The sequence below is a fragment of the Dermacentor andersoni genome, chromosome 3 (genome assembly GCF_023375885.2).
Source record: "Dermacentor andersoni chromosome 3, qqDerAnde1_hic_scaffold, whole genome shotgun sequence".
In the NCBI taxonomy this organism is placed as follows: domain Eukaryota; kingdom Metazoa; phylum Arthropoda; class Arachnida; order Ixodida; family Ixodidae; genus Dermacentor; species Dermacentor andersoni.
Window position 1 is genome coordinate 235,520,460 of NC_092816.1, and position 16,510 is coordinate 235,536,969.

The following is a 16,510-nucleotide window of genomic DNA, read 5'->3' on the forward strand; positions in this document are numbered from 1 at the left end:
GCATACCGGCTTGTATCTTTTCGATACCGTGATGTCCCTCTTGACGACCAATGGCATCTCAATTGATGATTGTAGGGACCAAGCTTATGATAATGCGAGTAATATGTCAGGAAAATACAAAGGACCGCAAGCTCAAATCAAACACCTGAACGGATTGGCAGTCTACGTCCCGTGTGCTGGTCATTCACTGAACTTAGTTGGAGCGTGTTGCGTTGACAGTTGCTTTGAGGCAGTCAAAATCTTCACTGTAATTCAGAGACTGTGTGTGTTCTTTGCTGCCTCACCTAAGCGATGGAGGTATCTTTTGGACAGCATGGGCGGAACTGGCCAGCAGCTTGTTTTGAAAAGTCTCCCTGAGACCAGGTGGTCAAGACACGCTGAATCATGTAAGGCCATTCTGAAAAAATTCAATGCACTCTTGTGTTGCTTTGAAGCTCTATCAAGAGGAAAAAACGGTGACACTAGGAACGAAGCGCATTCCCTTTTCAAGAAAATGACAAAACTAGAGACTGCATTCATGGCAATTTTCTGGAGTGAAATCTTGGAGCGCTTTGACAAAACGAGCGTAGCACCTCAGAAACCAGGCCTAGACATTTCAACTGCTGTACACCTGCTGAGCTCTCTAGCAGTCTTTGGTAATTCTTTGCGACCTCTCTTTGATACCTTCGAAAAGAGAGCACGCACGCTAAGTACCAATCAATGTTATCACGATGAGGGCCAACGCATTCTTTTGAGTAAACGCCGACGGTGATTAAGGGTTACGGTCTGGATTCCAAGAGATAGGGAAGCGTAGCAGGGGACGGCAGGAAGGTAGGTAGGTGGGTGGATGAGATTAAGAAGTTTGCAGGGACAACATGGCCACAATTAGCACATGACCAGGGTAGCTGGAGAAGTATGGGAGAGGCCGTTGCCCTGCAGTGGGCGTAGCCAGGATGATGAGGAGCCGCACTGACCGTTGACGGCGGCCTGCAGCTTGTCCAGGTTCGGCAGTGTGAGGCGCAGCGGGGACGCCAACAGCCTGGTGCGTCCCTCGGATGCGCCGCCCTTCAGCAGGAAGAGGCGCGTGTCGCCCTGCGCGAGCCGGGTGCCGCACAGCGCCTCGTTGTCCAGCCCCTCCACCAGGAGCACGGAGCCGCCCAGCTCGCGGGGCCCGCCCTTCAGCGGACGATGCACGCGGACGCTCACCTGCGCGGCAACAGCTGGCATTCACGACTGATCGCGCGGCCAACCGCAACTCCAGGAGCTACTCACGGTGGCCGGTGTTCACACTGGCGACCTGCCCATTCCCACACCCGAGTGCCACTCAAAATCAGTGCCGCTCGCGTCATCACTATCGCTACGTCAGTGAACAGCGTATTCCGACGTCTGTCTCCTCTGCCGCTGATTGGTCCAGCAGCTTTGCAGCTCAGTTGCGGAGATGGAAAAAATTCACTCGTGATTACGGTACTCCCTAATGCTAAATTCTAGCGCAGCTCTATACGTGTTTTCATTTCGCCATATTTTGGCTGGCGCGGACAATCTGTCTCATGTGGCACATTGCAAAAGGAACCAAGGGTGACGCGACTGCCTCGCTAATCGGGAGATCGCGAGAGGCAGCGCGTGATTGACGCATGGGCGCGACTCACAGCAGCCGCCGTAGACAAACCTCCGCTCGTGCAGCGCTTTGTTCCCCTATATGGTATCGCTGGATGCGCTCGTAGCATGCCATCGGAGCAGACGACGGCGCGCTACCCTGGCGCCATCTAGTAGCGGTCGTCGCTGCAGAGCCCGTCTTGCGCGGCACCACGCTTTTGTTCTCACGCTTTTGCCTCCTTCTCTGCTTTCGTCCTCGCGCTCTATTAGCTATTCTCGCCTTTCATCCCCCGCTGCGCTTCGCGTTCGCTTTTTCATCCTTCGATGTGCTCGATCGGTCGCGCTGAAGGATGACGCGAAACGGGGGAACGGGCGCCTAATTCTCCAACCACTGGCACGTGCGGCAAGCTTCGGCGCGCGTCTACAAGCGAACGCTTCGCGTTGGTTGGAGGAAGAGGGCACGCAACCACTGGACAGAAGCTCTGACGCGCGCCGAAGCTCGCTCCTCGGCTGCGGCGCACTGTTGCTGGACTATTTTGTCTTCATCCATCAAAGCCCGGCCTAAAACAGCCTGCTGTAAACTAAGCTTGAAACAATAAGTTAGTGATCTGTATGCGCTTTTAGATATAAAAAACACGTTTGAATAATGAATATACGCCTGCCGTAACAATTTGCTTTTATTTTTGAAGTAAAAATAGTGCACAAAATATCCACATCAGGGCTCGCGCGTCGTCTGCCTGCAAGATCGCTTTGCAAACACCTTCACGACGATGCCATATCATATCAAAAACTGTTGTACCATTTCATTTTTTCGTAGCTCGTTGCACAGCCAACTGCGCAAGAATTAGGCGTGCAAAGTATAACTGAAAGAAATTGTGTCATTACCGTCACGTAGTAGTGACGGTAAATAAATAGTGCAGACTCAATCGCAACGACAGCGGCGAGCAATGTCGGCAATCGTCGGAAATCTCATCTGCGGGTGAAGCGCGTCGGTTTGCATACATCAGTCGTCGGAAGTTATAGCCTATTCGCTGGTGCCCGCGCGCCTTCCAGAAACTACTATACAATTCGTGTCGCGTATGCAATCAGATTAACAGGGTTCGTCGACAACAGACAGAACCATCGATAACATTCGCGAAACTTCCGATACGTTCAGGCGCATACTGCACTGAGCGATAACGTTTAACATCTTATAGCCAGTGAAATACGGTAACCAGATACAGATAAAGCATCCGTGTCCAACGTGCTTGTTGGTGCATGAAAGAAACGTGAAAAAGTGGGTTCTGAGAAAATCAGCAAAAAAGAATTGAAACACCTGTAGCACACACACACAAAAAAAAAAATCTAGAATAGCTAAGATTTATGTAATTCGTAGCTTGTCTCACCCCGATTCTTTATACTGTAAGATCTAGCCCATGGTGCACCTTTATTATTCTAGGTTGTTTTGGTGCATCAACACCGTATCCGGAGACCTTCACATTGAGTACATTGCTACAAAACATTTTCACAGTGTAAGGGCCATGTTCTATTGTAACTGGTTTCCACATGTCAAGTTTGTCTTCCTTTAGATTAATGAAATGACATACCGGCAGATAATACAAGCTTGAGAAATGGAGGGTTTTAATAGGGTTCTTTCGTTGCCCTTTGCCAAGTCGTACTATTGAAGCGCTTATACGAATGTATGGAAGCAGCTCATTTGCATAGTATAAGAAATACATAAACAGGTTATTTTCGCAATTTATACACATTGTCAGCACAAAAAAATTTGCAGTTTATTGTTTTCAGCCTGCTATAACGTTTTGACTGAGAAAGATATATTCAATTTGTTCTGCGAGGCACGCAATAATTGCTGTGGCAAATTATTTTATTGCACACCACTGGATACAGTAGCCAGCAATTTTTAAAGCTCAGAAGAAATTAATAACAATGCATATGATCAGGCACATAGCATATTATTATTGCACTTTCTTAATTCATGCCCTTTTTTATTTGCACAAAAGCTACTGCACTGAAATATTACACTAGTACATACTTAAAAACCACGATTTTATGCTACGATAACAATCATTCATTCAAATGTTTATTGTAGTGCCCAGGAACAGGTAGAGAGCCTTTATATTGGTGCGCTTAACGAGCACTATGCGAGACAAAATGTACAGAAAACATGAATGTGGTAGACAAAAAAATGCAAGATAGAGAAACAAATAGGGAAAGAAGGAAACGGGGAAAAGTAAAAGGGAGTTAATCCTACGTGATTATCTACAAATACACAAAACACAGGAAATGAACTCTGAATTATGTTTTGGAGTCGACTCTTATACAGCACAATCTTGCAACAAGGCCAGGCAACGAATGTGGAATGCTACCTGGTATACTGTTGCGGCACGAACAAATGCACATGATGAAGAAGCTTTAGGGAATGTATAATGTCATGGACCACCTTATGCAGGAACAAAAGGTATGACTAATTCTTGAATCTAGAGGTGCGAGTTGAAGTTTATTTGAGAAGGCTCAACTGTGGTCCCCAGAATGGCAAAAGTGGTGCTTTAAGATAGATAACAATTTATTCTGGATGCGTTCAATGAGGTCAGCATTAGATTTGCTGGTTGCACCCCCTCCTACAGAGGCGTACTCTAGTAGTTGGCGCCACACAGCAGAATTTCAGGAACACAATAGGTGAGTGAAAATCATGCAATATACGGCATGCAATTCCAAGAGCGTGAAGGGGATGTTGTGTAGTTATCTATGTGAAGAGAAGCTTAGCATTTTGTCGAAGTACACACCAAGATCTTTCATTTCATCGACCATAAGGAGTGGAGCATCACGTATGGTGTATCAAAATTTCACACGGTGCGTTTTCTGCCTGTACCTTAATGCCATAGTATTGGAAGCATTTAAGAGTACTTATTGTTTCTGCACCAGTTTGAGAGTAAAAATTTCTTTTTGGAAGTCGATGCAGTGGTGAACACTGTTGACAGTCTCAAAAAAGTTTTAAGTTGTCGGCAGACAAAGTCATGCTGTTCATTTATAAAAATGCTCTTAGCACTCACAGAAAGCAAGGAATCCAATATCGATTCAAACACTTTTGACGCACTGCAGAGCATAGATATAGGTCGGCAGCTAGTAACTGCACATCTAGCACCTGATTTATGCATTGGCAATGTCCATGCTACCTTCCGAGTGCTAGAAAAGGTACTAGACTTTAGGGAACTATTGAAGATGTTTGTGAGAACAGGAAAGAAGTATGCTTCCATACGTCTGAAGCTCTGCGGAAGAAATACCATCAACACCACAAGAGAGGGAAGGTTTAAGGCACTTCATACACTTGAAAACAAGGTTTTCATTGACTGATAACGCACACACTGTGCCAGACTCAGAAGGAAGGTTACTTGAAGCATATTTCACACCATATAGCAAACAGAAATGTTGTGCAAAGGCATCATCAGTTTTCGAGGCAACACCACTATTTTCATGAAGAAGACGTACATCTTTGGCACTCTTTTTAGAAGACTGAGAGCGCACAAAGCTCCAGAAATATTTTGAATTTTGTGTCACGCTGGCTTCAACACACTCAATGTGGTCGTAGTGGTGATCCTAATAATAATAATAATAATAATCTTAGTGGTAACTTGGCACTCTAGACAAAAAAAAACGCTGTTGCCTGTATGTTAGAGCGTCTGATAACCAGCCATCTAGAGCAGGAATTTGCAGGATGCGGAAGACACCTCCTTCCCCTCCACCTGCACACACACGCACTACACACGCACACACACACTTGCTCAATAACACAGCACGGCACACACGCACACATTCGACGGGTGCACAACACAAAGGAGTGCCAATTCACGCTGGTTCCAAGGAAGGAGAATCCAAATGGCCAAGGGGGGTGAAGAGAAAGCTCTGTATGCCAGATATTATCACGGAGTTGTGGTGTCGGGCCATAGAGGCGCAATGAGGGCTCGGGCTGTGCTGACCACTTGTTCAGACAAACTGAAGAAAGATTAGTGCTGTTCAGAGAGCCATCAAGCATCCTGCAGTATAGACTAGTGAAATGTTGCGCTGGTATTGCAGGGTGTGCTACCTGAGGGGTTTGGGGCAATCCTCGTAGGCTGGCATGAGCTTGCGACAACCAAAAAGACGGGAGTAGAGGGTGCGTGTTGTCCAGCGCTGAACAAGCTTAAGTTTGTTAGCGTCGCGAGTTTGGTACGGGAACTATACTGATGAGCAGTACTCAAGTCGTGACAGAATGATAGAAGCTTAGAGTGCTCGGAAAATCTTACGTCATGGGGGAAGGGAGAAACGGGACACAAACCCAAGAATCGGCCGATGCTTGGATACAGTGCTGGTGACATATGCGGAAAAGTTGAGAGAAGAGCTAAATGTTACACCCAGTATGGGTAGGGCCCGAACCGTCTTTATAGAGGTGCCTCCAAGGAAGTAGGTTGGACATGCAGCAGTTTTGTTGTGGCTGATACGCATGGCAGCACTTTTTGCAGTGCTACTACAAAGTTTGTTACTGTAGGCCCAGTCGTTCACCTTTACGGAATGTATTTATTGCAAGTACATATGCTGTGCATCGGCATATTGTTGTTGTGGAAGTGCTAACTTCTTAATCAAACACCTTCTGCGCAGATGCATTAGTAACTTGGTTTTGAGGAGATCTTTGTCCTGACTACAATTTATAGTATCGCAGCAAGAAACATTTTAGTAGAAGCTGTAGGGATTCCAGCAGTTAAGCATACCGACTGCACTCACACAATGCACTCACACCATCTACACTTTCCATAAAGAAAAAGGGAGATAAAAAATCAATTACAGTTTCCTTGACACAGTACTTGCTGCTTCTGAAGCAGGCATCGAAGGAATCCTGGTATACGCTGCTACATGCATAGGTCTCGCATGATGCAGATCCTACCATGCACTGCACACGGTGCGCAGCTTGCAAACAGATAATTTCTTTTTGCAGAGCTCAAACATAAGGACACACTGACTCAAACATGACTGCGCATTGACGTATGCTTCAGTGCGTCAGTGTTCTTGAGTGTTGCACGAGCGATTTATCCCCAACTAGTCCAAAAGACGGATGCACTTGAAAGAAGTGAGTGAAGGAGTACAGTGAACTTGTACTGAACTGGATTCACATGCCGAATAGAAGAGCGCACTGTCAGCTGAAACGGGTGGCACGGCTGATTATGTAAGTACTTCCCATAGTTCGGCTGCTAGTGTCCTTCGCTTTCGGAAGTTATCTTTGCCACTGGAAACAGCGCAGAGCTTGCCCGTTAAACTTGAGTTACCCGACACCACACGAAACACGCCACGGCTGACCACCCCAAGTTCCACACGGCTCATTCACCACATCGCACATCACACGAAGTCAGGAGTGCCATATTTTATATCACTGCAGCACCAAATGGACGTGAAAATTCATTTCCTTCGACAAATTTCCTAGCTGTGTTCGTTCACTCGCCAGTTACGAACTCGATGGACGCGCCAGGCCTACGCGTAACGTAAACAACATCGGCGATAGGCGAGTGCTGATTACCCAGACTTCGGAGCTCGTAAACATGTTTCCATTCATTTTGAGCACAACAAAATACACATACAACAAGTACAGACATTGCGGAAATCGTGATTCGGTTGGCTGTTTTATCAGACGATCGTACCGAGCCCGGCGAAACGCAGTGGGCAGGTTGGATTAGTCGGCGTCATTCGAAGTCGCTTCGGATCCACGTCGCACTGCCACAACCCACGGTCGTGGGTAGGTCGGTCGTATAGTTGTCGGCCTACTATTACAACACTGTCTTTCAGGAACACTGTCGCGCGCGTCGTGCGTCCAAAGAACTCGGACGATCGTTGGTGCCGGCGCCTTTGCATGGGCGGCCATCATAGGCATAGCAGCCGGAGGATTCGCAGCCTCCGATTGGTTGACGCTTGTGACGCGTCGCAGCCTCTCATTGGTGCACGCCGGCGCAGTTTCGCCGCGCGTCGGCAAACTTCTAGCATCGGCAGTAGACATAATCATTGCGCGTCGTCACGCTTCGCCGTGTTCACGACCGACGCTTTTGACGCTTTTGAGGCTTCGGCGCGTGCCGAAGCTTTCCGACGCGCGCCAGTGGTTGGGGCATAAGCTCTGCGCTCTGAAACGGAACAGCGAGCGACTAAGCAGAAACAGCCGCTTTTCGATCAAACCGACCAACTTGGGTGCGTGACTTCTGCGACTGGCTACTGTGAATGTGCTCCCATATGATTTCTAGGAACGACATTCGCATTTTGTGTGGAGCCCGCAGTCTTCGAGATTCATAAGCTTCGTGCTACGAGAAAAAATGGTTGCACAAGTCATCTATGATGACATTTACTGGCATATTTTACGTCGTACACATTTTCTTTAACTATAAGCGCAGTGAACGTTGTATTAATGCACAGGAGTTGCTAATTGAGGAGAGCATACTTTGCCGCTTATAACGGGAGGTTCAAAAGACTAAATTATAAAAAAGTATTAGTTAGCTTTTTCTTAGTGCAGCGGAAGTAGTTCGTTAAATGACACTCCCCCGCCCCGGCAGGATTGGACTTGGGGGGTTGCCCCACCAAGCTCTTATTATTGTACCGCCTCATTTCCTACCTATGTTGAAACCAAGAAGAAAGGACGGCTATGACTTCCCATAACGGAACTTTATGAACCACTATTGCGAACTTTGTTTCGCAGGCCTCCCGTGTGCCGCTTCCCTACTTCCCACAATCTTCCAATCGCCTCTTACTATAATCTCCACTGCACCCATGTTTACTTTCCTCCTGCTCTAGCTGCACCCAAGGGCGTCAAGGAGGCCAGAGATGTTTAAAGCGACCGCTGGGCAGATATCCTCACATTCTAATAAAACATGCTTCATCAATTCCCTAGCTTTACCGCAGCAAGCACATGCTTTTTCTTCGTTCTTATATCTCCCTTTATAGTTGCGTGTTCTAAGGCATCCCGATCTCGCTTCGAAAAATAATGAGCTTCCCTTTCAGTTATCATAAACTGCATCTTTCCTGATTTCGTTTTTTTTTCTTCTTATATTTAAGTAAGTTATATATAAGTAGTTACTTATAGTACGTTCCTTTTCCATTGCCGCCACCCATGAGATTATCTCAGCCTCTCTGACTCTCCGCTTGACTTTCTTCGTTTCTGTGTTGCTCACCCTACAGGCCGCATATTTGCTGGTAAGCTTCCTAGTTCTGTTCCTCCACTATGAATCACTGTGTTTACTGTACAAATACTTGAAAAATCTCCCAGTCCACTTATTTATTTCATATTCCTCAGTCGCTCTTCATAACCAATTTTACTGCGAACTTCTCTCACTTCAAAGCTTGCCCGGCCCATATCATCCTGCAGAGCTTCATTTGTAGTCTTCCCGTGAACGCCCAATGCGAGGCGTCCCACTGACCTTCGGGTGCCATCCAGTCCTGATTCTATCCCTTATTTCAAGCACACAACCGCATTCCCAAATGTAAGTCCTGGAACCATTGCACCTTTTCACATACCCCGGAGTACGCCGTACCTATTCTATCTCCATAGCACTCAGTGTTTCCTTATGACGTCATTTCTCTTCCCCTTTGCTGTTATTGTATTTTTCTGCGTTTCCATATATCTATTGCCTTCGTTTACCCATGTACCAAAGTATTTATATTCAATATATAATTGACACTACCTCAATGACACTATCTGTTCATTGTTTTTGTTGAATACCGTAACACCTGATTTTTAACGCTAAATTTCAGACCAAGATTTTCTCCTTCCTGCCCGCAGATATTAGCCAGTCGTTGCATATCACTTTGCTTGTTAGCTAGCTGCTGCTCTACTACTGTACCCGCCTGCTTGCATGAGAAATTAAAGCCGGTATCACTTACTTCTAGCGCCTTCTCCATCCTCACCATGTACATCATAAACAGCAGTGGGGATAAAGGACGTCCCTGCCTCTATAACCTATATAAACTTTTTCCTCGCTGCTTATCATTTCCCATTCGAACCAAACGGTATTTTCTAGGTAAATCTCTCTCAAAAGCTGCAAACAAACGTCACCCTAGCCAGCCCATTCCAGAATATCCCACAAAATGTTGAGGTCTACGTTGTCATAGGCTCCTGTAATGTCAAAAAAGGCCACATATAGCGGTCTCCTATCTACTATTCATATTTCAATACACTGAGTAAGGACAAATAAGTTATCATCCAGACGCCTACCTAATATGAAGCCATTCTGAAGTTTTCCCAAAATGCGATTATTCTCTGCCCATGCTTGCAACATTAATTTGATTGCCTGCATTGCTAACCTGTACATTACCGATGTAATCATCAACGGCTTATGCGAGTAAATTCTATCGTTCTCCCCCTTACCTTTATAAATTAAATTCATTCGACTTTGTCGCCAACTGGCTAGTATTTGTCTATATCTTAAAGTTTTTTCCACTGCTTTTACCAAAGCTTACTTATTTCTTGGTCCTAATTCATTAATCACCCTAATGGGAACCTCGTCTAGCCCTGTGTCTGTGCGCTTAAAAATTTTCTCTTCGGCTTTCTTCCAGCTGAAATATGTCAGCACCAGCTCCTTTTCCACTTGGGTCTCTTTCATTCTCTTTTTTTCTTCAAATACAACCTCGTCATTGCCTTGGAAAGATTCGGCCATTATTTTTCGGATGTAATTTAATGCCGCTTCTCCTTCCAGTATGTTTCCATCTTCGTCTTGGATATATATGTTGTTTATTGTTGCTGACTTCCTGCCTAATAATTTTATGTGGTTCCAAAATATGCTAGGTGCCGCCTTCTTTTTTTCACGTATTTCTGACAACCAACGTTCACTTTCACCTTTTATCCTTGCTTGCACCAGTATTTGAACGATTGGTTCTTTTTCTCCCGGTATATTTTCCATTTACTGGTTACTTCATCCTGCGGCAACTGCGCTTTCTTTTTCTTCCTCTGCTCTTGTGATGCTTTCTGTCATTCGGCGATCGCTTCTCGTACCTCCCTGTTCCATCCGCTTTTCGGTTTCTTTTTTTTTTCCTTTCCAACGAGCATGTTAATTCTCTTTTCGTATTTCTGTCGTTATTACACTTTGACGCTCACTATAATCCAACTTTTTATTTGGCCACTTACCAAGTTCTTGCTCAACTCTCTTGATTATATTTGTTATTTCCTCAGCGTTCAAATTTGGACTGGCCATTGTGCTTTCCTTTCTCTCTTTCCCAACTACATATCCCATTTTCAAAATGATGCGTTTATGGTCACTCCCTATGCTGCTAAACCCTTCCTCATCGATGACCATTTCTCTCGACTTATGTATCATGAATTCCTTCTGTCATCCGACAGTAACCAATAGTCGATTGCCGGTTTCCCTACTTTCCACGTGATCTGCCCGTCACACTTAGGCCCTGTATTCACGATAACGAGATTATGTTGCTGACAAAGACCTAGTACTGACTTCCCGTTGTTGTCGGTATAGCCATCTAAATCCTGTATGTGGGCATTCATGTCCCCTAATAGGATAATTTCAGCACCATTCCCGACACCCTTAATATCGGCATTCTACTAACTCTTGATTCTTCTCTCTGAAATTATTTCCGTTCCGCAATTACGTTATGCTCAGCTAAGTTTTCTTTCCTCTCATTGTATATAAGAAACAAAGATACTCTAAATATTTTGAATTTACTCTTTTCCATTTTGCTCTCTGATGGATGAGCATTCCGACTCCCCCTCCCTTTCTTTCCGAGTTGGTTCTGTTGCATCCTTCCCAATCATATTTCTCAATGACTGGCGGCTCTTCCGAGCCTCTAAAGTGCGCTTCTGTAACCGCATACAGCCCTATTTGTTCTGGATGGATGGATGAATATCATGAGCGTCCCCTTTGGAACGGGGTAGTGGGTTGCGCCACCAAGCTTTTTTTTTTTTATTGTCCAATGTCCTACCTATGTTAAAAAAAAAAGAAGAAATGGCAAAAGCCCACGCTGAATTCCCATAACCAAAGTTTCTGCACCCCTATTGTGAACTTTGTTTTTGTACGCCTCCATTGTTTGTCGTTTCCGTACTTTTCTTCCAGCAATCTTCCAATCACCCCTTACTAATCTGTATTGCGGACATGTTTACTTTTCCACTGCTCTCGCTGAACCCAAGGGCTTCAAGGAGGCCAGTGGTGCCTAAATCGACCGTTCGGTAGAAGCCTTCACATTCTAATAAAACATGCTCCATAGTTTCCCTAGCTTTACCGCAGCAAGCGCATGCTTCTTCTTCCTTCTTATATCTCGCTTTATAGGTGCGTGTTCTAAGGCATCCCAATCTCGCTTCGAAAAGTAATGAGCTTCCCTTTGAGTTACCATAAATAGTTTCTTTCCTGATTTCGTTTCTTCCTCTTAAGTAGTTACTCATGGCAGATTTCTTTTCCATTGCCACCGCGCATGAGATTTCAGCCTCTCTAACTTTCCGCTTGACGTTCCTTGCTGCTGTGTTCCTCACCCTACTGACCGCATACTTACTGGCAAGCTTCCTAGTTCTTTTCCTCCACTGTGAGTCAATGTTTCCCCTACCCGAACACTGTCCCAGCCCATTTACTTTCTTCCATATTGCTCAATCGTTCTTCATACTCAATTTTACTGCGAGCTCACTTCAAGACTTGTCCAGCCCGTGTCACCCTGCACAGCGCTCTCTCCTTCCTTAAAATCCCTTGATAATTTGAAAGTAGCGACACTCTTTGAACTCTGCCGCCGCCGCACGACCTCCTCGCCCCTTGCGCGTTCCCCCGCGGCAACCAGTTTTGCCCCCGTTTTTCTACACGACGATTGGTCTCCCTGCCGTTGCCCTTGGAAACGCGTGGATCTGGAGTTTTGCTTGTGTTTTTATTTTTCGTTCGCGCCATTTTCCTCCTCAGCACGGCTGGCTCGGCGTAACGAACGTTGTACGTTGTGTTTCCTGCTCCATGTGCTAGCGCTATGCCGGGCTGTTGCGCATATAACTCCAGCAAGAAGCCTGCATATGGTTATGCCGTTTTATGATACCACAAGGAAAGTGTGACGGCTTGCGCAGGAAGCAGTGGCTGCATGACATTGGGCGAAAGAACTTCGTTCCGACAAAGAACAGCGTTGTTTGCGAGCTGAGGCGTCTTTCTTATAGCTCGCAGCAAAGCATCCCGTAATGCTGCATTTTTTTTTTTTCATTTTTCCGGCCTGCTCACCAGCGTTTTTGTTGCGGTTGTCCTCCGTATGCTTAATATTCTGGGGCGCCTCCATCACCTCGCACGTCGCTAACTTGTTATTCAGTCGGAAGTGCAGGATTATAGAGTCTGCTTTGCGCCCTGAAAAAGTTAGTGGCAAGTATACGCGCCGTGCACGCCGACGGACGCGCCACTGGTGGCGGCCTTGCGCAGAAGAGGAGCCTGGCGCGCGCCGTAGTTTGTTGTGTCGTTGATCGTGCTTCTCTGTCTTATTCACGTTTTCAGAGCAAGAAAGGCAACACAATTCGCACGTGTGAGGTGGCCAAAGCTTCAGAGAATGTCGAAAAAGAATTGTTGCAGGGTGGGGGGCTCAAATACCGGTGAAAACGTGCCGGCGATACGGTTCTAATCATTCCCGGCAAAGCCTCATCAGCGGGAGCAACGGTAGCAAAAATGGATCGTCGCTTCGAAGGGAAATTTCTTGTTCTCATCCTTTCTTTTGTCTCGTCGGTGCTTTTTCCACTCGATCATAGTTAGGCGCCTGAGCAACGAAGTTCGTCTGCAGTGCAGCATGAGGTTTGAAGGCATTTCGCTAAAGTTCGGAATGCTGTTTGCCGCTTATATTGTTTTCCGCTTCTTTACCGCGTTGCGCTAGCTAGGCAGCACGACTGCATGAGCGGATTGCGTTGTATGTTGAAGCTACTGAAGTTTGCAAGAACTGAAATTGTTGGTTTTGTGTGGTCCGGTAAATTCTCGCACCAGCAGTCGCGCACTTCATGTTTTTACATCTATCTTATGCGTGGCCTTGCACATGTTTAACTGTTGCTAGTTGCTCCATTCATAACCCTTGTCGATTCTTTTGAGCTGCGAATTTTTCACCCTGCCTTCTTTGTAAAGGGTATAAATCACGCTGTCTCTTATCGGAATGATACCAAGGAAGTGCTTCTTTAACAGCTTTATTCTTTTCACCCGAGGGCATCTTAGATATTATTTGCGTTTTTGGAAATGTGTTTATAAAATAGGTAGTTCAGGGCGAGAATTGCTAATAGCTGCTGCATATGATATTTTTGTTCCATTTCTCACTGAGAAGTTCGCGTCCCGTTTTGGAAGTCATTACACCTCGATGCTGCCTGAGCAAACTTAACATGCCGAGTTATTTGTTTGTTTCACAACGTAGTCCCTTCTTGCATGTGAGTTTTGTACTGAACTGAATTCTTTCATATACTTACGCTGCAGACGACTAAACCGGGCCTTGCCGCCAGCGCTCATCTACTTTGACTGGCGCTGCTCTACCTTTCAGTATATCATGCGGCACCTCTCTCTAGTAATACAAAAAAGTACTGAAAAGTTAGTCAGTATTTAGCTTTGTACCTTTCCAAGCAGCTCCCTTGGGGAATTTAAAATTGCACAAACTGCAGCGGGGACGGTAGTTCATCGGCGTATGCAGCAGAATTGCATCGGCGGTACAGCACTAACACGCGCTTTTATTAGCCCGTGTGCTTGGTGACTTCGTTGGCTAGTGTACGAGTTTCCATCAATAAATTGGCAATTACTCTCCTTCAGGCGAATTCGACTTCAGGCAGAAAAATCACAACGGCAGATGCAGAGATTGCACCGTGCGGATTTGTTTGATATAAGTCTGCACTAACGACGGGTGCTTATTATTCAGGTACAGAAGCAGCATTGCGGCAAGGGTAGAATAAAGAAAACCATCGAGAGATCGCATCACTCAACAAAATTTATCGGCTAGTGCACTTGAGCTCCACGTCATGTAAATGGGGTTCATGGCGTTTATCTGCGGGACACACCTTGCACGTATGTGGACCATGTTGTCCCAAACACCGGTAACATCGTGTTCATACCCGCTCGCACAGAGGTCAGCATCGTCCCTACAGCTGTCACCGCAGAAGAAGCAGCCTGGCACCCGAACAAAGGAGAAATCGCAGCCGCGAACTTCAGCCATCCTTGCTGCAAAGGGTTGTCGTCTGCGACTGCTTCCGCGTGTACTGCTGGAAGCGTCCGCTAGGTGGCTTTCAGTGGCGCCTCTATATGCGGTGCACGAGGCGTATACCCGTGGTATTGCAGGTGATGAGCGTTAGCTAGTCAACATTGAGTTTCTTTTTTTTTTAGTTTTAAGGCGAAAGCCTTTAGATCTCTGGTTCAAGGTCGCGTTGTAGACTGGAAGTATCACGTGACCCAAGGAAGGCCAGAGGTGACCCAAAGCATGTCCACGCCTCTATAAGAGAATGATTACCCAAGTTAATTAATAAATAATTCGTGATTGACATAAGGTGGGTTAGGGAGCATTAAGGTTGATTAAAGTATATTAAAGATTAAGGTGAATTAGAGTGTATTAAGGATTAAGATAAATGAATAAACATTAAGGTGGGTGGAGGTGCATTAAGGCGGATTATGGTGGATTAAGGTGAAGGGTTGATGAAAGGGTATTAAGACCGATTAGGGTGATTAGGGTGCATGAACGAGGATTAGGGTGGATTAAGGTGGATAGAGGGAGATTAATGTGGATTACGGTGAATTAGGGTTACTGAAGGAGGATTAAGTCCGATTAGGATGAATTAATTTGTATTAGGGACCATAGAGCTGGATTAAGCTTGATAGATGTGGATTAGGGTGTGTTAAAGCACATTAGAGCTATTAAGCAGGATTAAGTTGGATTAAGGTGCATGAATAAGGATGAAGGTAGATTATGATCGATTATGGTTGATAAAGAAGGATTAAGACCGTATAGAGTAGGCTAAGGTGCATTAGGGGCGATGTAGGTTGATTAGGTTGTATTAAGGTGGATTGGGAGTATTCAGCTGGATTAAGGTGGATGAAGGAGCATTAAGGTGGATTATGGTGCACTAAGGTGAATTAGGGTTCATTGAGTATTAAGACCGATTAGTCTACCATGATCCTCCTAATACACATTCATCGACCTTAACCTTACTTCATTCACTTTAATCCACCATAATCCACGAAAGTACTCCTTAATGCACTCTAATCCACCTTCATCGACCTTAATCTACTCTAACCCTCCTTAATGGACTTTAGTCCTCCTTAATCAACCCTAATGCTTCCTCATTCACTTTAATCCGCCCTAATCTACTATAATCGTCCTTAATTCACCTTAATGCACCAGAATTCACATTCATCTACCTTAGCACACCCTAATCCTCCTTAATCCACCGTAATCCACTCTCACTCACTTTAATTCATCCTAGCCAACCATAATCCTCCTTAATGCACCTTAATCCTCCTTAATCCACCCTTATCCTTCTTCATGCACTTTAATCCACCCTCATCCACTATAACCGTCCTTAATGTATTTCAACGCACCTTCATCCACCCTAATCCACCTTCATCCACCTTAATCCAACCTAGTCCTCCTTTATGCACCTTAATCCATCTTCATTCACCCTAATGCACCTTCATCGACTTTAATCCCCCTTAATATACCCGAATGCATCTTAATCAAATCACTAATCAATCATTACTTTGTTAATCATTAATCATCTCTCATACGCGGCTGCACATGCTTTGGTTCGCTTCCCGCCTTCCTTCGGTCACATGATATTTTCTGTAGTTCACAACGGGACCTTGAAACAGAGGTCTGAGGCTTTAGCTTAATAAGCCACACACAAAGGGATCCAGAGAAAAGACGGGGAATGCGGGAGATGGAAATTCAAGACGATGAGCAGAACGTGAACAAGGTGAATGCAGGAGCCAACGTTTCGACAAGTGGACTTGTCTTCTTCAAGGCGACG

At 45.5% G+C, this 16,510-nt stretch overlaps 1 protein-coding gene across 1 annotated transcript in view; it reads right to left on the bottom strand.

Annotated features, from left to right (window-relative positions):
* The window catches only part of LOC126536426 (uncharacterized), a 91,411-nt gene that overhangs the window by 52,055 nt on the left and 22,846 nt on the right, over window positions 1-16,510 (bottom strand). Inside the window, exon 3 of the mRNA XM_050183384.3 lies at window positions 954-1,185. Coding sequence (XP_050039341.2) covers window positions 954-1,185 — 232 coding nt within the window. The remainder of the gene's footprint in view (window positions 1-953; window positions 1,186-16,510) is intronic.